The 21825-nt window shown below is 39.2% G+C and overlaps 1 protein-coding gene across 1 annotated transcript in view; it reads right to left on the bottom strand.

Annotated features, from left to right (window-relative positions):
* Positions 1–21825, bottom strand: part of RNF150 (ring finger protein 150) — a 258670-nt gene that overhangs the window by 71864 nt on the left and 164981 nt on the right. The window contains exons 3-4 of the mRNA XM_028102331.2: positions 11416–11487; positions 9088–9170 (exon numbers count right to left, since the gene is read on the bottom strand). Coding sequence (XP_027958132.2) covers positions 9088–9170; positions 11416–11487 — 155 coding nt within the window. The remainder of the gene's footprint in view (positions 1–9087; positions 9171–11415; positions 11488–21825) is intronic.

Here is a 21825-nt window from a genome sequence, read left to right as displayed (position 1 = left end):
CCAAAAAGGTGCCATAGACAGGTCTGAGAGGAGAATGCCTTCCATGACCCCTTCATCAGGGTTCACCTCTTCTCTGGCAGCCCAGTGTGTTAGATCGATCAGGCTTTGCTAGGATAACAAATTAAACCCCAAATCTCTGTGACTTGCCCAATAAACGTTTATTCCTCACACAAATTTGTATGTAGTTTAGCTGACTCCGGAGCAGCTGTCTTCCATGTGGCGACTCAGGGACCCAGGCTGTTTCCCGCCCATGGTTCCATCCACTCAGCATGGGTCTCTGGCTGCTGGGGCAGAGGAAGCGTGAGCTGGAGGGGCTTTCCTCTGCCTTCGAGTGTACTCTGAGGGCTGCAATCAGTGCTATGGCCCTCCTGTGAGCAAGAGGCTGAGTAACATGGGGGTTCATATCGATATCTGGAGTACAGTTACTGTCTCTGCCACAGGGAAGGTAAAGATGCCTACCACTGAAAAGTCCCCTAAAACTGGACTGCCCTTTCCCATTGTTACATAATTATGGTACCTCTTAGTATGTTTGGATTATTTTTTTTTTAAATAAAGGGATAAGCGTTGTTAATTTTAAAAAGTATCATAAAAGCAAAAGAAGAAATTAAAACAAGAATGGAGACATAGAGAGGGATAGATTGGTTGGGTGATGGACACTGGGGAGGGTATGTGCTATGGTGAGTGCTGTGAATTGTGTAAGACTGATGAATCACAGAACTGTACCCCTGAAACAAATAATACATTATATGTTAATAAAAAAAAAAAGAATGGAGACATAAAACAGGGCTGAAGCTAAAAAAATCCCTTTTGGCTAGGGGCGGGCGACAGATTTGGCTCTCGACTTTCCATCAACAAACATAGAAAAAAATCTGGACGGTATCATAATTCAGTACTCACAGTATAAAAACATTCCCTTGCTGGGAAGAAATGTGGTTATGCTGTACATGAACTGCTCTGGCAAGCCCCCATGAAGAAGTCACAGCATAAAATCCTAATAAGAGACACAATGGCAAGTTTCTGAAGATTGCTTCTTACAGCAATCCCTGATAAAAGTGATGGCAATGGCACCAGCCAACTCAACTCTCCTGGAAGGGGCTAATATGCACTAGGGCATGATTTCCAGTTGTCTGTGAACCTACCTTCTTACAGAGGTACCTTGTAGAGAAAGAGAAGGACTGAATTCTATTTCAATTATCTTCCCAAAGAAAAGGTTTTTAAAAGTCACACTTGATATACTTAATGAGTTTAAAGTTGTACTTGCTGAAAAAGTACCTGGAGTCCAGCTCATCTAGCTGGATAATTAAAAATAGGCTTATCAGAATGAATAATTAAGGGGCAGGAGTTGAAGCAGGAAGATTAGCGAGAAAGCTGCTGCAGAAAGCCAGCGAGAATTGATGGTGGTACTGATGTTAGCGATGGTAATAGGAGCAGGGAGAGTTCTTCTAATCATAAGAGTAACATCATATTAGTATTGCAGTAATAGCAACAAGAATAATAATACCAGAAATATGTAGAATTATCATTCTTTGTTAGGTTTTGAATTGCTTATGTAAAAACCAATTTTCAGTTAGCCAGCTTAAATTAGATGCTTAAATCAAAATCTAAGTTTCTTCACTGACATTTTCTTTTTAATAAAAGTCAAGGCTAAATTAAAAACACAACACATACACACAAAACCTCCAGACTAGGGGAATGGGGAGTTAGTGTTTAATGCTCACTGAGTTTTACTTTGAGAAAATGAAGTTCTGGAGAGGGACAGTGGTGGTGGTTGTAGAACAATGTGAATGTACTTCATGCCACTGAACTGTAAACTTAAAAATGGTTAAAAGGTCAATTTTATGTTATGTATATCTTACCAAAGCTGGTGGCATCATGATTCCAGACTTCCACCTCTATTACAAAGCTGTAATCATCAAGAGAGCATGGTACTGACATAAAAACAGACATATAGATCAATGGAACAGAATAGAGAACCCAGAAATGGACCCTCAACTCAATGGTCAACTAATCTTCGACAAAGCAGGAAAGAATGTCCAATGGAAAAAAGACAGTCTCTTCAACAAATGGTGTTGGGAAAACTGGACAGCAACATGCAGAAGAATGAAACTGGACCACTTTCTTACACCATACACAAAAATAAATTCAAAATGGATGAAAGACCTTCTTGTGAGGACAGGAAACCATCACAATCCTAGAGAAGAACATAGGCAGCAACCTCTGTGACTTCGGCTGCAGCATCTTCTTGCTGGACGTGTCTCCAAAGGCAAGAGAAACAAAAGCAAAAATGAACTGTTGGGACTTCATCAAGATTAAAAGCTTTTGCACAGCAAAGGAAACAGTCGACAAAACCAAAAATCAACAGACAGAATGGGAGAAGATATTTGCAAATGCCTTATAAAGGGCGAGCATCCAAGACTTATAAAGAACTTATCAAACTCAACACCTAAAGAACAAATAATCCAATCAAGAGATGGGAAGAAGACATGAACAGACATTTCTGCAGAGAAGACATCCAAATGGCCAACAGACACATGAAAAAGTGCTCAACATCGCTCGGCATCAGGGAAATCCAAATCAAACCCTCATTGAGATAGCACGTCACACCAGTCAGAATGGCTAAAACTAACAAGTCAGGAAACGACAGATGTTGGTGAGGATGTCGAGAAAGGGGAACCCTCCTACACTGTTGGTGGGAATGCAAGCTGGCACAGCCACTCTGGAAAACAGTATGGAGGTTCCTCAAAAAGCTGAAAATAGAGCTACCCTACAACCCAGCAATTGCACTACTGGGTATCTACCCCAAAGATACAGATGTATTGAAATGAAGGGGAACCTGCACCCCAATGTTTACACCAGCAATGTCCATAATAGCCAAACTATGGAAAGAACCCAGATGTCCATCGACAGGTGAATGGATAAAGAAGACACACACACACACACACACACACACACACACACACACACAATGGACTACTACTCAACCATCAAAAAAATGAAATCTTGCCATTTGCAATGACGCGGATGGAACTAGAGGGTAATATGCTAAGCGAAATAAGTCAACTGGAGAAAGACAATTATCGTATGATCTCACTCATATGTGGAATTTAAGAAACAAAACAGAGGATCATAGGGGAAGAGAGAAAAAATAAAACAAGATGAAACCAGAGAAGGAGACAAACCATAAGAGAGTCTTAATCATAGGAAACAAATTGATGGTTGCTGGAGGGGAGGGGGCGGGGGAGAATGGGGTAACTGGGTGATAGACATTAAGGAGGGCACGTGATGTAATGAGCACTGGGTATTGTATAAGACTGATGAATCCCTGACCTCTACCTCTGAAACCAGTAATACATTATATGTTAGTTAATTGAATTTTAAAAAAGAATGTGTAAAAGCCAATTTTTAGTTAGCCAGCCTAAATTAGATGCTTAAATCAAAATCTAAGTTTCTTCATTGACATTTTCTTTTTAATAAAAGTCAAGGCTAAATTAAAAACAACACACACACACACACACACACACACACACACACACAACCTCCAGACTAGGGGAATGGGGAGTTAGTGTTTAATGCTCACAGAGTTTTACTTTGAGAAAATGTAGTTCTGGAGAAGGATATTGGTGGTGGTTGTACAACAATGTGAACGTACCTCACGCCGCTGAATTGTAAACTTAAAAATGGTTAAAAAGGTCAATTTTATGTTACGTATATTTTACCACCCTTCCCCTTCCCCCTCCAGAATCATCTAAGTGAACAGATAACCTTGCTCAGGACAAAACAGACATCATGTCGTGAAGAATGAGGAACCTGACAAGCCCTGGACCGACAGACCACTCACTGACCTTGACTCAGAGGCTGCTGCTCAGAGTGGCCATGGCCATCGCTCGCCTTCAAACATCGGAAGCTGGTTTGAAGCTCCAACACTAAAGAGTACGAGTGCAATGCGTCCCAGCCAGAACTATTTCAGAATAGGTGTTACTAGTTGCTTCTTTATCCAAACACTACCCCCTGCTCTAAAACATAAAATACAAAGACCTCAGTCAAAGTACAGGCAGTTGTCACAATGCCTCCTACAGTGTCCTCCAGGAAACACTGTTTACAAAATGTAGCTCCAGGAGGGAATCTGTCCTATGGGAACTTTGTTTAGGAGCAAGGTAAAAGTGGGGGCACATCTATGGAAGGTAATAACTTGAGTTTTAGAAGATTTTATTTGCAATCCAACTGTAATGACAGGAAGCCAGCAGGGCATACTGCCTCCGGGGCCACTTCCACACACCCAGATGATACTGACATCAGTTGTATATGAAACATTGCTTTTGTCTGTCTTCTCTAGTGGGGTGGGATGCTGAAAGGTGAACAGCACAACAATTACTTAATATTACTTATTAAGTAATAAGCTAAAGGGAGCCAGGACACATTCCTGTTTAACCTCAGTAGAAAATTCTGCCTGGCTTGCGAAAATGTCCTGACTCCTGAGGAGCAGGTTCTACACAAGCACCAACGTCCCAGGGGCTTTGGTTGGTTTATTTAACTTAGACCTTGATCAGCATCTGCCTATGGACTCAGAGGCCAAAGGAAGCTCAAGATGCACCACTAATACTCTAGAACCATTTCTAACATAGTTCTAGAATATGAAGTGAAAAGAGCAGGATAATAAATGATGTTGACAGTAGTATCTCAAACTTACAAAAACAAGTATAGCAAATAAAAGCAAGGAAATATACAAAAATATGAGCTGTAGTTATCCACATGGGGGAGTTAGGTAGATAATTACATATTTATCCATCATACAAATTTTCTATAATGAGGATGCAATTGGCAAAGCAAACCATTGTTAGAATATGAAGATGTCCTTTCTTCTGGGGAGCCTTTCTTGTGCCTGGGATCGCTTCCTCCAGTTTTTAAAAATCCATTTTCTATTGTTGTTGCGCATCTCACTCTGTGTTGTGATTCCTTATTTAAATTCCCATCTCTCCCACACCAGACTGATTGCCTTTAGAGCAGGGATCAGGCCATTTATCTTTTCAACTCTGGTACTTCTTACTATTCCTGGCACAGAGTTGCTACAAAATAAATGTTTGTTGTTGCAAATGAAGCACTTAGTTAGTAAAACCTTTATGACAAGGGTCTGCTTGTTACCAAGATTTAAAATTCTTCCTACATCATAGAAGAGTTCCCAAAGTCAAAGGAAAAGACAGTAGTAGAAACTAATATCCTCCTAAATTAGTGATAATGCTGTAGGGATCAATCTGAGAAAGGAAAGAATTTTACAGGCACCTAGGGTATGGATGCATACATTGCCTATTTTTTTTTTTTTTAAATGGCAAACAAAGACTTTTGCCCTGCCCACGGAGGTCATATTCTTTCTGAGCAGGAGTGTTTGAAACTGGGTAGGTAAATAGATTGACATGAGTAACCACTGAAGAACAGTAGAATCACCATAGGATAAAAGCTCTGGAAAAATCTGAGAGCTCAACTTATTCTCTGGACAAGGAAGACGGTACAATTTCAATTATATGCTTCATTAAAATATCTTCTGTAGCTAAAAATGATAATCACAAGTATAAGCTTGACTCACAAAACCAGCCCTAAAATACACTATAATGTAGATTTCGGCATATATATGCTCTAAGCAAAAACCAAAGTTCTTTGGACAATAACCCAGTGGAGTATTAGAATCAAACCCAAACCACAAAAGTTAGAGCTGTCTGACCCTGAGGTGCTTTGCGTGCTGCTGCAGCTGCGCACGTCCGGCTGGCCCCACGCATGGGGAGCCTCCCCGGCCTGCGCTGGAGAAGGCCCCTAGGGGAGGCAGAGCAAGAGGGAAAGGGTAAGTGTGTATGCGCATGACTTAACTTTAGTAATCGCCATGATGACAAAGGAAGAGGGGAAATCATTTATCAATTCATCCTAATTTGTGCAACGGTTTCTAAAAGAGGCAAACAAGAGAATGATTCTGAAAAAAATCACGGTACAAGAATATCCCGGAGCGATTTGGAAAGACACCCGAAGTGGCCACAATGGAGAAGTGATACACCCAGCGGGTGAGGAGTTAGAAGGCCACAGAAAACAGTATAAAAGAAGGAAGACAAAAACGGGATCATTTTTTTTGAAATGGTTTCTACTCCAAGGAGATGCAAAAAATTCTGTGGGTGAGTCAGCCTGGAAATAATGAGAAAGACAGTCTACAAAGTTCATAGGAGCTAGGGCTTAATAATACCCCAGAAGAAATTACGTAGCAAAAAGCAAATGCCAGTGCATTTGTTTGATAACATCCATTAGTGCAAACTGTCTGGCAGAAACAAGCAACAGGCATAAAAATATCTTGATTTTAAAGTCAGCATGGAAAAAAAATGGATGAGCTCTTCAAAGAGTAAGTATCGATAGGGCTCATCTAAGATCAAATAACAAATAACTCTAAGTTGTGCTTGGTGATTCTCAATATATTTTGCTATTTAAAGCCAGGTCTACACAATAAGGAAATAAAAGCAGATGGACAGCAAGAAGCTTGAAGCAAAAAGTATCAAGAAATGAGCCGAGAACCAAATAATAATGTAAAAAGGGAAGAGTTTTAGGTCACACTGAACTGGCTTAGGGCAAGGGCTAGTATAAATAAAATTAAAGTTCCTGAAGTTTTTTTGTTTTGTTTTTTTTTAATATTAAAAAGCTATTTCCTTGGTTAATATTTCCAAAAATTATACTGTAAGAGTTCTGGAATAATACATCATGACAATCTAAACACTGCTAAAGCAATGTAATTTATCATAATTAAGAACTGAAACCAGCCAAATGTTGCACAACAGGGGCATGGTAAATCGAACTGTGGCACATCTATCACTTGGATATTATGCAGCTTCTAGTAATTCAATGCAGTAACATGGAATAGACTCATGACAGAGCCCCAAATGAATAAGTTATTTTATACAGTATGCATTATGGAGCTAAAGTAATGCTATATATAGTTTTAAAAACAGATTTTCTTAATTATGTTTAGATTCTCAGGAAAAAGTTGCAATTCAACTTAAATTTGCTTTGGATATTTTTTATTAGTAGTACCCTCACAGGGCTCTAAACAGTCTCTAGGAAAGCAGGTTCCTTGCTTTTAACTATGAGGGTTAATAAAACCCTTAGTAAAATATTGCAGAGATAACAGACGCTACCCTGAGAGGCTCTCTGTGGCTCACACACTGCCCGCCATTCTTTGCCAGGTTTCTAGAAGTCACCAAGTAAATACCAAGCGTAATGTCTAAAGAAATAATTTATATATTCCCTCATAGGAAGAAAACCACCAAGTCTTGATGTGTCCCAATTTATGATTTTGTCTTAGAGCTAGTCAAGCATCTAGAACCTAAGGAAAGTGAATCCCAGTTGAAGGCTTTGGCTGGGGCCAGCACAGTGCACCAGGAAACCCAGGGCCCTTTCCTGATGATCCTTTTGCCTAAAAGCATTTCAAGAAAGATCCATCCCCCTTGGGAGTTTCTGCATCTATTCACGTATCTTGTCCTTTTTTGACACTTGTCATTTTGTGTTTATTAAACTAATTCCTCTACAAGCATATTTTATTTCTTTCTTATTTTTAAGAAATAGTTCTTAAAGGTGCATTGCTTTATATCTTTGTGTATTTTATCTACTTTATTAAGTACCCTTGGGAATTTTTTAAAAGATTTTATTTACTTATTTTAGGGAGGGAGGGGGAGAGGGAGAGAGAAACCCAAGCAGAAGCCACGCTGAGCGTGGAGCCCGACCCTGAGATCAGACCTGAGCCAAAACCAAGCGTTGGGTGCCTAACCAAATGAGCCACCCAGGTGCCCCGTAAGAATTTTTAAAGCTCATCTTTCTGAGTGAAGAACCTTTCTTCAAGGGATAATTTTTTATTTTTAGGATACTTCACAGATGCAACAACACTAAAAAAAAAGGTTTTCAATTATAGGAAGACAACTTTTATGCAACTTTAAAATATCTGATTTTATTGAAGTATTTAAACTTATTTAATTTTAACTATATTAAAAAACTCAAATACCTTAATGGTAAATTTCAGTTAGGGAGAAAGATTAGGGTTATATGAAAATCACTTGGGAAGTGTTTCCAACTACACATGTTGGCATCCTCCCCTAGATTCTAGAAATTTTGGGGTGACTGTCACATTTCCTTCCTGCTGATAAAAAAATAAACACCACCTCCTCCCCCAGAAAAAAAAAAACACAAAGGAAATGGAATTTGCTTTGGGCTTCCCATTCACTCCTGACCCTATTCTGGCTGTTGATCTCTTCATGATTATTCACAACATATAAATTTTTTCTTTTAGAGAGAGAGGGAGAAAGAGAGGGGGGTGAGGGGCAGAGGGAGAGGGAGAGAAATAATTTTTTTTTTTAAGATTTTTATTTATTTATTTGACAGAGAGACACAGCGAGAGAGGGAACACAAACAGAGGGTGTGAGAGAGGGAGAAGTAGGCTTCCAGCTGAGCAGGGAGCCTGATGCAGGGCTCGATCCCAGGACCTGGGATCATGACCCGAGCTGAAGGCAGATGCTTAATGACTGAGCCACCCAGGCACCCCGGGAGAGAAAGAATCTTAAGCAGATTCCACACCCCCAGCACGGAGCCCAACTCGGGGCTCAATCTCACACCGGAGATCATGAACTGAGCCGAAATTAAGAGTCAGACGTTTAACCCACTGAACCACCCAGGAGCCCCAATTCATGATATAATTTTATCAGTTCATTAATTAAGTTAAAACAGCACTTGTGAAGAACTGAATGTGAATATCATAATTTTGTTGTTAAAGAAAACTCATACTTGGAGTCACATCATCAAATTCCCTATCATGAGGTTCTAGTTCATAGCAGTATGCTTCCTTTGGTACAAAAAGACCAGAAAAATATTTATTTCACAAGAAAACATGTTTTCAAGGAGAAAGGTTACACAAAAAGAGCAAGCTTTTTGATTGTTTGCCATCTAAACCCAGAAATGTTTGGGCAGATTGACCTTGCAGGGGTAGGCCAAGAGGCCAAGCAGGTCTGAGCCAGTGAAGCCAGCAGGCACTCTCCACACACACCCCATTCAAAAGCAGGTGGCCCAGTGACTCACCGGCAGGGCAAGATCCGCACAACATCATTGGGCTTGTACCCTTCAATGCAAACTGCACAGTTATCAAAATCGGGTTCTGTCTCCTGCAACAGAGAAAGTACAGGTGAGTTGACTTGGGTGACTTCAACTCTTGTGTAAATCCGCAAACAAGCAAGGAGAGCTTGCCTGGAGCAAGGCTTTCAATCGTCTACATGCCAGTTTTCTTAATCAATAATTGACTGTATTTGGGCCCATTTTCCATTCCTTCCAATCTCCACTTTTTGTTTCTGGGTTCCACTGCAAGTGTTTTCGTGAGGGAACAATTTTTTAATGTATTGGTACTAATAATGCTATTTATTATGCTTGTGAGAAAGCAATTTTTAAATATACCATTACTAGGAATGCTGTTTATTATAACTAGAGGTGACATCAAAATCTCAAGGATGAGAAAAACCATTTATGGAGAATTGTCGGAATGATACTTAATCTATCAATTCCTTGGGAATCTTATGTATACAACTCTAGAACAATGGTTTTAACTTTTTATTCAATCTCTTTCAATACCCCAAAATATATTCCTTATGTGGTAGTCCCTGTTCTTTTATATTCTGTTGAGGGGAAAAAAGTAATGAAAAATATACTTTAAATTTGTAATGCTTTTTAATTAAAAAAAAATTTATTTGACAGAGAGAGAGAGAGAGAGAGAGAGAGAGACAGAGAGAGAGAGGGAACACAAGCAGGGGGAGTGGTAGAGGGAGAAGCAGGCTTCCCGCTGAGCAGGGAGCCCGATGCGGGGCTTGATTCCAGGACCCTGGGATCATGACCTGATCCGAAGGCAGACGCTTAACGACTGAGCCACCCAGGCGCCCCAATTTAGTAATGCTTTTAAATGAATTTCATCTTATTAAGCTCAATAGTATTTTTATATAGTTGAAAAACAGCAGCTCATAGTGAAACAAATCAAGTACCCGGACTAGAAACAACACCTGGTATACGTGTAGACTTGTGAATCCCTTACAATGCCCCAAGGAGCCCCAAGTACATGTACCACAATCCACTGCTCTAATATTTCTTCTGGGGAGAAGAAGACCTTTAGAGGTCTGCAGGCCTTGGACTGCATTGCTTCATTGTTCTTTCTCAAGATATGCTTCTGCTTCTGATATGGTTATAGAAGCATTATTTACAGTAGCCAAGATAGGGAAGCAGCCCAAGTGTCCACTGATAGATGAATGGATAAGGAAGATGTGGCATATATACATATAAAGAAATTTTATATATATATATGTGCATATATATATATATAAAATGGAATATTACTCAGCCATAAAACAATGAAATCTTGACATTTGCAATAGCATGGATGGATCTACAGAATATAATGCTAAATGAAATAAGCCAGTCAGAGAAAGACAAATACTATATGATTTCACTCATACGTGGAATTTAAGAAACAAATGAACAAAGGAAACAAACAAAAAAAACCAGCCTCTTAAACACAGAGAACAAACTGGTGCTTGCCAGAGGGGAAGCGGCGGGGGGGGGGGGGGGGGTGGTGGTGGTGGGGGTGGGGTGTGGGGTGGGGGTGGTGAAACAGATAAAGGGGATTAGGAATACACTTATCCTGACGAGTACTGAGGAATGTGTGGAATTGTTGAGTCATTATGTTGTACACTTGAAACTAATATAACACTCTATATTAATTATAGCTGAATTAAAAAAAAGATAGGCTTTGCTCTTGGCTTTCAGTCCTCATTCTCCAGCAAAGGAACCTGCTGTAATGACTTTGGGGTTGTAGATGCCAGATTTCAGAGGGACTGAATATACTTTGTGTATTTACTGCAATTATCAGTGGAGGACATCATGCAACATATAACACTTTCCTCCTTGCAAGGATTTATGGAAAAATTTTCTCAAATCGTAATACTAGGAGCAACCATTTTGTTTTCACCTTGTGGACACTGGGATGAGGTAATTAGATACTGTTTGAATATTTCTTCCTCCTTTGCATTGGCTGCTAGAAAGCCCCAACCTAAGTCTGGGATCCATTTTTGTGACACATTTCAGGTAATGTACTTATGTACAAATTTTATCCTAGCTTCATCTATTTTTCCTATACTTACCTTTCAATTTCTTACATTTTCTTTCCAACTACTTTGCTGTCCTACTGTATGCATTTTATAAATTGTTTTAGATTATATTTAATAAAGATGGGTATAATAACAGACACAGGCGAGCTATCTTCATGTATTCCCCTTCTCCCTTCCTTCCCTCTCTTCTGCCCTGGCTGCCAGAAAAGTCAGGAACTTTTTTGAATAGTCCCTCACCAAAAAGAAAAGAGGCTCCTGTTACCTTGTCACCCTTCTTGATGGTTCTGACCTGGAGCTTGCTGATAGCTTTCTTTGCTGCATCTCCCAGTCGGCGCTAAAAAAAAAACCAAAAGCTGCTTGTTAGTAATAAAAATGTGTAATTCTTGACTTTGTTTCTGATGGCATTTAACAAACTGGGGGCAGCTATCTCTGAAATCATGCACAAGTGGCATGAATGTTAAGGACAATGGCTGGAAGAGATGGGGTGGTGGTATCTGTGCAAAGTGGAGCTAGTAATTGAGGTCTATTAAAGCGCTGTCATCAAGAGAAGCTCTTCATGCCCAATGTTGAGCAAGTGGCAAATGGCCTGGAAAAACCCTGCCCTACAGTGACTCCAGCACAGGTTACATTTATGCAGACTGGCACACACACACACAGAAGTTTAGTAATTTGCCACTCTAGCCATTTAATTTGTGACAAGGAGATAGCCAGTCTGGAGCTGTTGGAATAAATTTCATGTTCTCTTTTTCACAATCAGGGTTTACTGTTTACTGTTTGTAGATTTCTTTCCATATGGAATTTTAAGGAATTTCCTTTGCTTTTATAGACCTAGCATAGGTTTATATATTTCATCTGTACTATCCTATCCCACCACATTCTTCCATGCCAATTTCACCTCCTCTGTGTATGTTTAAGTGTGGGTGTGCCTATAGGAAAATACATAAAACATACATGTTCAGCTTAGCAAATAATTATAAAGCAAACACCTGTGTAACTACTGTCACTCATGTCAAATAATATATTAGTACTCCTTTAAAAGTTTTTTTTTGATAGAGAAAGTTGCTATCCTAATGAGCCCTGCAATCATGTGATTATAGGGCAGGCAGGAAGAAGGGGAGCGGGGGAGGGTGGTGAATTAAATTTTAATCTGTCAAGATTTGCTCGTGTGCTTCTGAGTTTCCTACATGTAGCAGCTCCTTCTTAGGTTTGTGTACTATGACCCTGTAATAGACACGTATTTGCAGCAGTGAAACATATTTGAAGGCTATGATAAATGAGACAAACATTTACACGGAATAATCACTTCCTTTCACTAATTTTGTTCCTTTTAGGAACAACCCTCAAGCTTCTTTCTTTTCTTTAAAATTGTGAACATATCCTAGTGAACGGTTAACATATTCTGCATACCATGCTAAAACTTTATATGCAATATCACCTTTATTCTTACAACCCCGTGAGAAAAGAAAATACTATTTTATAGAATGAACTGAGACTTACAGAGCTTAAGTAAATCGTCTATCATAATCAGCGAATGGTCAGTCAGAATCTGAATAAAATTAAGTCTGACTTGAAAGCCAGAGCTAAACCACCACTGTAATTATTCACTAAACCGCCCCATCAACAAACTGGCCAGTCATCCAACCAACCAACATCCTCCCGGTCAGCCAGCCAGCAATCAACTGACATTTGGCCAACCAGCCAACCAACCAGTATCTACCAAGCTAGCCAGCCAACCTACCAATCACTGAGCAGCCAAGCAACACCTGGCCAGCCAGCTAACCAGTTAACCAGCCATTCAGCCAGCCAAGCAACTAACCAACCCAAATCTATTAAGTATTTATCATATGGCACTTCCTCGAGCATATTACAGTTAAAGTAAATAAGTAGAAGAGAGGTGTTCTCCTTGTCAATTCATTTTCTTTTTGATATTGTCATTAGTTTCTAAAGTGATTACTGGCAATTTTAACAGAAAAGTAAGTTTGGTTCTGACCCAAAAGGAGACCTACATACACTTGAGATTTATGCAGAAGTCCATGAGAAGCTAGCAGACTAAGGTTGCAGGAAAAAACACGGAGAGTCTGTAATGATAAATACCATGGTGGCGGGTGGACATTGAGGGAGAGGGAAAAACATGGAGATGAAACTAAAAAAGGATGGAACTCTCTGTCCTCTCCTCTTCCTCTAATTCCTCCGTGATCATCCTTTGATCTAAACTCAGGCCACTTCTTCAGGGAGCTCTTCCCCCACGTCTCCCAAGAGGGAAGATTCTTCTAGTCCATACCTTATGGCACCTGGTCCCTCTGCTTCATAGCACTGTCATAACATTTATAATTTGATATTTGTTTTGATGATCAATCTCTGTTAAATTTCCTTCATGTAAACTCCCTGAGGGCCAGACTGTGTTTATTTTTGCTTCTCATTGTGTCCCAGCACCTAGAATAAAGCTGCCTTTGATAACTGACAATTAATCATTCCACACGTATTTTGGATCACGTATTTTGTCCCAGGCATAGCTCTGGGTTATGGAAAGAATGGTGGTGAAAGGAGGCATCTGGCTGGCTCAGTCGGCAGAGCGTGCAACTCTTGATCTCAGGGTTGTGAATTTGAGCCCCATGTTGGGGATAAGAGAATACTTAAAAATTTTTTTTAAATCTTTTAAGAAAAAGGGTAGTGGAAAAAACCCACATAAATTCCTGTTCTTTTAGCTTACAATCTAGTGGCAAAGCCATAAATGGTTGGTGAGTGAATAAAATTTTAAACCAAAAGAGTTTTTTTAAAGCATGGAAAACCATCTATGAGATTTAGCCAGTTAACGGGAAAATTAATGGACAAACTATAAGCAATATAGGTGGTGAGGTAAGCAAATCTGTGATCTTGGCCTTGGCAAAACCAGTCAGTCTCAACCAAGAGTTGGTTTTCATTGAAGAAGCCTGGAGCAGGAATTAAAAGGAATAGAGAAAGGGCTACTGGGAGTAAGTTACCAGGAATTAAGTGCAACAAACCTGCAAAACATTACGTTTAGAATAAGAAATCTGGACCCAGATAAACACATGTTGATTGTTTTTCAGTCAAGAGCTCAGGTATTTTTGCAACTGTGTTTATTTTTTTTTTATGATTTTATTTATTTATTGGACAGAGAGTGAGGGAGAGGGAGAGGGAGAGAGAGAGAGAGAGAGAGAGCACAGGCAGGGGGAGCATCAGGCAGAGGGAGAGGGAGAAGCAGGCTCCCCTTTGAGCAGGGAGCCCGATGCAGGACTCAATCCCAGGCCCCTGGGATCATGACCTGAGCCAAAGGCAGACGCTTAACTGACTGAGCCACCCAGGTGTCCTGCAATTGTGTTTAATTATATAATATCTGTCCCCAACAGAATCACTTCAACTGTTTTTTATTTTCAAAGACAAAGCAGAGCAATTAAGTGGCAAATATTATTTTCAAACAATGGTCAGAGTATACTCAAAGGAAGATCAACATTTCTAAAGGAGTGAACCAGAAATTATTTTTTCAAAGTTTAATTTTATCTAAAACATTTCTTTAAAAAATTTTTCATAAATTTTTATTGAAATTCAAAACATAATTAAGTATAGTTTTTTTTAAGTGTAAGTCTACTAATGAAGAGAATGGAATTGTTTTTGGTGGGAATAACATTTCCTTTAACTGGGGTTCAGAGTTACTGTTTCCTATTATCAGAATCACCTGCTGATCTGTAATGAGGTTTTATGTACTGTACTGATTACACTGTTTTCTATTCATTATTCTGTGTGATAGACAATACAAGGGAAAAATAATGAAACATAAGGCATAAACCCTGTTCTCATGGGATTTACAATCTATTTGTAAAATTACCATTGCAGTGGGAGAGCAACCTTGATAAATATAGTGTAGCATTACTGCTTTAGGAGAGAGATGAAATAGTTTGCTAAAACTGCCTAAAATAATTTTTAGGACAACTTATATAGTTCTGAAGGAGGATATGGATAAAAAAAGTGAAGCTAGGCACGTCCTTAATTTTATTAGAAAATCGGTAGTGTGGCTTATACTAACTTACACTTTCAATATTCATTTTCTTTTTCATGTGACTATCTCTTAGTATTGTTACTTCATTATATAATAGCTATTTTTTTTTTGACACAACCCAAGAGGAATGTCACTTTTTAAAAAAGTTTTTATTTTAAGCACCGGTGCTCATCACAGCAAGTGCACTCTTTAATTTCTATCACCTACTTCACCCATCCTCTTAACCTCCCCTCTGGTAACCATCTGTTTGTTCTCTCGTTTTTTTCCCTTTGCTCATTTTGTTTCTTAAGTTCCACATACGAGTGAAATCATATGGTATCTGTCTTTATCTGACTGATTTATTTCACTGAGCATAATACTCTCTAGCTCCATCAGTGTCGTTGCAAATGGCAAGATTTCCTTTTTTAGGGCTAAATAAATTTCCATTGCATCTATACACCACATCTTCTTTATCCATTCATCTATCCACGGACACTTGGGCTGCTTCCATATCTTGGCTACTGTATATAATGCTGCTATAAACACAGGGTGCATGTATCTCTTTGAATTAGTGTTTTTGTATTCTTTGGAGAAATATCTAGCAGTGTGATTCCTGGAGCGTAGGGTAGTTCTATTTTTAACTTTTTGGAAACCTCCATACTCCAAACTTCCACAGTGGCTGCACCAAGTTTGCATTCCCACAAACTTTACAAGAGGGTTCCTTTTTTCCCACATTCTCACCAACATCTGTTGTTTTTTGTGTTTTTGATTTTAGCCATTCCAACAGATGTGAGGCAGTATCTCATTGTAGTTTTGATTTGCGTTTCCCTGATGATCAGTGATGATGAGCATTTTTTTCATGTGTCTGGTGGCCATCCGGATGTCTTCTTTAGAGAATGTCTGTTCATGTTTCCTGCCCATTTTTAAGCTGAATTGTTTTTTGGGTGTTGAGTTTTATAAGTTCTTTATATATTTTCGATACTAACCCTTTATCAGATATGTCATTTGCAAGAATCTTCTCCCATTCCATAGGTTGCCTTTTAGTTTCATTGACTGTTTCCTCTGCTGTGCAAAAGCTTTTTATTTTCATGTAGTTCCAATAGTTTATTTTTGCTTTTTGCTTCCCTTGCCTCAGGGGACCTATCTAGAGAAAAGTTGCCAAGGCTGATGTCAGAGAAGTTCCCGCCTGTGCTCTCTTCTAGGATTTTTATGTTTTCAGGTCTCACAGTAGGTCTTTAATTCATCTTTATCTTTGTGGATGGTGTAAGAAAGTGGTCCAGTTTTCCCAACACCATTTGTTGAATAGACGGTCTTCTTCTCATTGGATATTCTTTCTTGCCTTGTCAAAAATTAATTGATCATATAATTGTGGGAGTGTACTTCTGGGTTTTCTGTTCTACTCCATTGATCTATGTGTCTATGTTTGTGCCAGTACCATACTGTTTTGATGACCACAGCTTTGTAATATAACTAAAAGCCTGGAATTGTGATGCTTCCAGTTTTGCTTTTCATTTTCAAGGTTGCTTTGGCTATTCAGGGTCTTTCATGGTTTCATACAAATTTAGGGATTGTTTTAGCTCTGTAGAAAATGCTGTTGGCATTTTGAAAGGGATTGCGTTGAATGTGTAGATTGCTTTGGGTAGTATAAACATTTTAACAATATTTGTTCTTCCAATCCATCAGCATGGAACGTCTTTCCATTTCTTTGTGTTGTCTTCAGTTTCCTTCATCAGTCTTTCACAGTTTTGAGCATACAGGTCTTTCACCACTTTGGTTAGGTTTATTCCTAGTTATCTTATGATTTTTGGTGCAATTGTATATGAGATTGTTTCCTTAATTTCTTTCTGTTACTTCATTATTGCTGTACAGAAATGGAACAGATTTCTATAGATTGACCTTGTATCCTGTGACTTTACTGAATTCATTTATCAGTTCTAGCAGTTTTTTTGGTGGAGTCTTTTGGCTTTTCTATATATAGTATCATGTCATCTGCAAATAGTGAAAGTTTTACTTGTTTCTTACTGAATTGGATGCCTTTTATTTCTTTTTGTTGTCTGATTGCTGTGGCTAGGACTTCCAGTGCTACGTTGAATAAAACTGGTGAGGGTGGGCATCCTTGTCTTGTTCCTGACCTTAAGGGAAAGGCTCTCAGTTTTCCCCATTGAGGATGATGATGTGTGTTTTTCATATATGGCCTTTATTATATTGAGGTATGTTCCCTCTAGACCCACTTTGTTAGCGTTTTTATCATGAATTGATTTTGTACTTTGTCAAATGCCTCTTCTGCTTATTGAAATGATATGATTCTTATTCTTTCTCCTATTGATGTGATGTATCACATTGATTGATTTGTGAATACTGAATCACACTTGCATCCTGAGAATAAATTCCACTTGATTATGGGGAATGATTTTTTAAATGTATTGTTGGATTCAGTTTGCTAGTATTTTGTTGAGGATTTTTGCATCTATGTTCATCAGAGATATTTGCCTGTAGTTCTTTTTTGTGTGTGTGTGTGGTGTCTTTGGTTTTGGTATCAGGGTAATGCTGACTTCATAAAATGAATTTAAGAGTTCTCCTTCCTTTTCTATTTTTTTGGAATAGTTTAAGAAGAATAGGTATTAACTTTTCTTTAAATGTTTGGTAGAATTCAGATGTGAAGCCATCTGGTCCTGGACTTTCATTTTTGGGGGAATTTTTTGATTACTGATTCAATTTCTTTGCTGATAATTGGTCTGTTCAAATTTTCTATTTCTTTCTGCTTCATTGACGTTAAATGATGTCCAATTTGTTGGCATATAGTTTTTCATAATACTGTCTTATAATTATATTTCTGTGTTTGTTGTTATTTCCCCTCTCTCATTTGTGATTTTATTTATTTGGATCCTTTCTCTTTTTTTCCTGATAAGTCTTGCTAGAGGTTCATCAGTTTTATTGATTTTTTCAAAGAACAAGCTCCTGGTTTCATTGATCTCTTCTACTATTTTTCTAGTTTTTATATTATTTATTTCTGCTCTAATCTTTATTATTCCCTTCCTTCTGCTGGCTTTAGGTTTTGTTTTTCTTTTTCTTTCGTCTTTTTTTTTTTTTAATGATTTATTTTAGAGAGAGAGTGAGAGAGCACAAGTGAGGGAAGGGGCAGAGGGAGAGAATTTTCAAGCAGACTCCCAGCTTAGCGCGGAGCCCAGTGTGGGGCTTGATCTTACGACCCATGAGATCATGACCTGAGCCAAAATCAAGAGTCAGATGCTTAACCAACTGAGCCACCCGGGTGCCTCTGTTTTTTTTTTTTTTCTAGCTCCTTCAGGTGTAAGGTTAGGTTGTTTGAGACTTTTCTTGCTTCTCCTTCCCTCTTATAACGGCTTTTGCTGTGTCTCAGAGGTTTTGAACTGTTGTGTTTTCATTTTCATTTGTTTTCCAATATACTTTTTATTTTGTCTTTTTTTTCCCCTAGTTGATCCATTCATTGTTTGGTAGCATGTTAATTAACCTCCATGTATTTGTGATCTTTCCAGATTTTTTCTTATGGTTGACTTCCAGCTTCGTAGGGCTCTTACCAGAAAAGATGCATGGTATGACTTTGATCTTTTTGGATTTGTTGAGGCTTGTTTTGTGGCCTAATATGTGATCTATTCTGGAGTACGTTCCATGCACACTTGAAAAGAATGTGTATTCTGTTTCAGGATGGAATGTCCTGGATATATCTGTGAAATTCATCTGTTCCCGTGTGTTATTCAAAACCATGGTTTCCGTGTTGATTTTCTGTTTAGATGATCTGTCCATTGATGTAAGTGGGGTGTTAAAGTCCCCTACATTTATTATATTATTGATTAGTTCATGTTTGTTATTAACTGTTTCATGTATTGGGTGGTCCTATGTTGGGTGCATAAATATCACAATTGTTATATCTTCTTGTTGGATTGTCCATTATTATAGTGTCCTTTGTCTCCTGTTACAGTCTTTAAAGTCTGTTTTGTCTAATATAAGTATTGCTACTCCAGTTTTTTATTGACATCCATTTGCATGATAAATGTTTCTCCATCCCCTCACTTTCAATCTTCAGGTGTCTTTGGGTCTGAAATGAGTCTCTTGTAGGCAGCATATAGATAAGGTCTTGCTTTTTCATATATTCTGTAACCCTATGTCTTTTGATTGGAGTGCTTAGTCCATTTACATTCAAAGTAATTATTGATAGATATGTATTTATTGCCATTTTATTTCTTGTTTTGCAGTTGTTTCTGAAGATTTTCTCTGATCCCTTCTTGTCTTTCTTTCATGGTTTTCTGGTTTTCTTTAGTGATATATTTGGATTCCTTTCCCTTTATTATTTGCATATTTATTAGTTTTGATTTGTGGTTACCGTTAGGTTTGTATATGACATCCTCTGCATAAAGCAGTCTATATGAAATTTGATGGCTGTTTAAGTTTGAACCCATTCTTTTCTGTTCCCCATGTTTTAGGTACATGGTGTCATATTTTTCATCCTTTTATTTTGTGAGTTCCTTGACTGATTTGCTTACAGAAATATTCATTTTTTAGTGCTTCTGTATTTCCTACCTTCAGACTGTTATTTTGGGTCTTTCCTTTCCGCTCAAAAAGTCCCCTTTAATATTTCTTGCAGAGCTGATTTTGTGGTCATGGTCTCCTTTAGTTTTTGTTTGTCTGGGAAACCCTTTATCTCTCTTTCTATTCTGAATGATAGACTTGCCGGATAGAATATTCTTGGCTGCAGGTTTTTTGCATTCAGCACTTTGAATATATCATGCCACTCCTTTCTGGCTTGGAAAGTTTCTGCTGAAAAATGCCCTGATAGCCTTATAGGGTTTCCTTTGTATGTAATTGTCTTCTTTTCTCTTGCTGCTTTTACTATTTTTTCTCCACCACTATATTTTGCCATTTAAATTACTGTGTGTCTTGGTGTGGACCTCCCCGGGTTGCTTTTGTTAGGAGATCTCTGTTTCCTTCCCCAGATTAGGGAAGTTTTTAGCTATTGTTTCTTCCTAAATTCTCTATCCCCTTTTCTCTCCTTTTTCTGGTACTTCTATAATATGAATGTTATTACATTTGATGGAATCACTGAGTTCCCTAAATCTATTTTTGTTTTGCATAATTCTTTTTTCACTCTTTTGTTCCGCCTGATTACTTTCTATTACTTTGTCTTCTGGGTCATTAATTTGTTCCTCTGCTTCTTCCAGCCTGCTGTTCATTCCATAAAGCAGGTTTCTCATTTTGTTTATTGAGCCCTTTATCTCTGCTATTTCTTATCCCTGTATTAATGGTCTCACTGATGTCCTCCACTCTTTGCTCAAGTCCAGTGAGTGTCCTTATGATCACTGCTTTAAATTCTCCATCAGGCATGTTACTTATATCCACTTCACTTAGATCTCCAGCCATGGCCTTGTCCTGTTCTAGCATTTGGGACAAATTCCTCTGTTTTCCCATTTTACCTAAGTCTCTGTGCCTTTTTCTGTGTTAGGGAAGTCAGCTCTGTCTCCTATTCTTGAGGGTAATAGCTTCATGAAGAAGAGGTCCTGTAGTGCCCTGTAGTGTGGTGCCCCACTCCCCAGGGCCTGGTGCTGCCGGGAGTACCTCCCGCGTCTGCTGTGTGTGCTCTGCTGTCGTGGCCTGGCCTCTTTATCCTTCGGTCCAGGTGTCTGCAGAGGCTCTCGCTGCCTGTTGTGGGCAGCATTTGGTTCCTGGCCTGAATGTGCTCTGGTCTGCTTGTGAAATGGGACCTGTCACTGCTGCCCCCAGAACCAAGGCCTCACAGAACTCCCAGTTTGGGAGACATGGCGCTGGCAGGAGTTTGGAGCAGTCTTCTGGGGGAGGAGGCCTGATGCACTGAGGCAAGCATGACGCAGAAGGGCAGTTCTACCAGGGCACAGGGAGGTGGGGCTTGGTGTAAGCAAGTTAGGGAGCCAGTGCCTGTGTTGCACCGCTACCTGCAGGTGGCCATTATTTATGCTGCGGGGCAGGGGAGGGAAATGGTGCCTGCCAGTTTCTTTGTTCCCGGAGGGCCCTCTCCTTGAACCTGCCTTTCTGGGACATGCTCCGAGATGAACACCTAACCTCCCCAAGGCGTGCCCTGGGCCCTCCTCAGATCGCTGTTTCCACGCTATATGTCCATAGGCTGTTGGCCCTGTCTTTTCTCCAAGCGTGGCCCCAAGTCCTCCCAGCTCTCCCAGAGCCAAGCATGCTGACCTTTGAAACTCCAGGCTTTAAGCCCCGCTGGTTGCAAGAACTCATGAAATTCGGGCCCTCTTGCTTTCCAAGCCAATTGCTTCAGAGATTCATTTTCCCCGTGAGCTCCTGTGTGTTAGTCTGTCTCTTCCCTTCTCCTTGACCATGGCTCCCTCCCCACCATGGTGGTCGCAGTCCATTTCTCTCCCAAACTGTGTCTCCACACTTCTTACCGTCTTTGATATGGCCTCTTCTCTACCTTTAGTTGTGGAGTTTGTTCTGCCAGTCTTTAGATCGATTTCTGGGGTATTTAAGATGATCTCATAGTTATCTAATTTTAATTATGGGACGAGGCAAGCCTAAGTCCTCCTACTCTGCTGCCATCTTCCCCTCCAGTCCTCTATTTAAAACAATTTTTTAGCAAATGAAATGTGCTCTTCTTAAATGTGAGCATGCAAGGTAAATTCAAAGACTGCTTTAAATTTTGGCCATGCATTT

The sequence above is a fragment of the Eumetopias jubatus genome, unplaced genomic scaffold, assembly GCF_037043125.1.
Source record: "Eumetopias jubatus isolate StellerSeaLion01/CBP00866 unplaced genomic scaffold, mEumJub1_p1.0 scaffold_2, whole genome shotgun sequence".
In the NCBI taxonomy this organism is placed as follows: Eukaryota; Metazoa; Chordata; class Mammalia; order Carnivora; family Otariidae; genus Eumetopias; species Eumetopias jubatus.
Note: the sequence above shows the minus strand (reverse complement) of the source record. Positions and strands in the feature narration are given on the sequence as shown.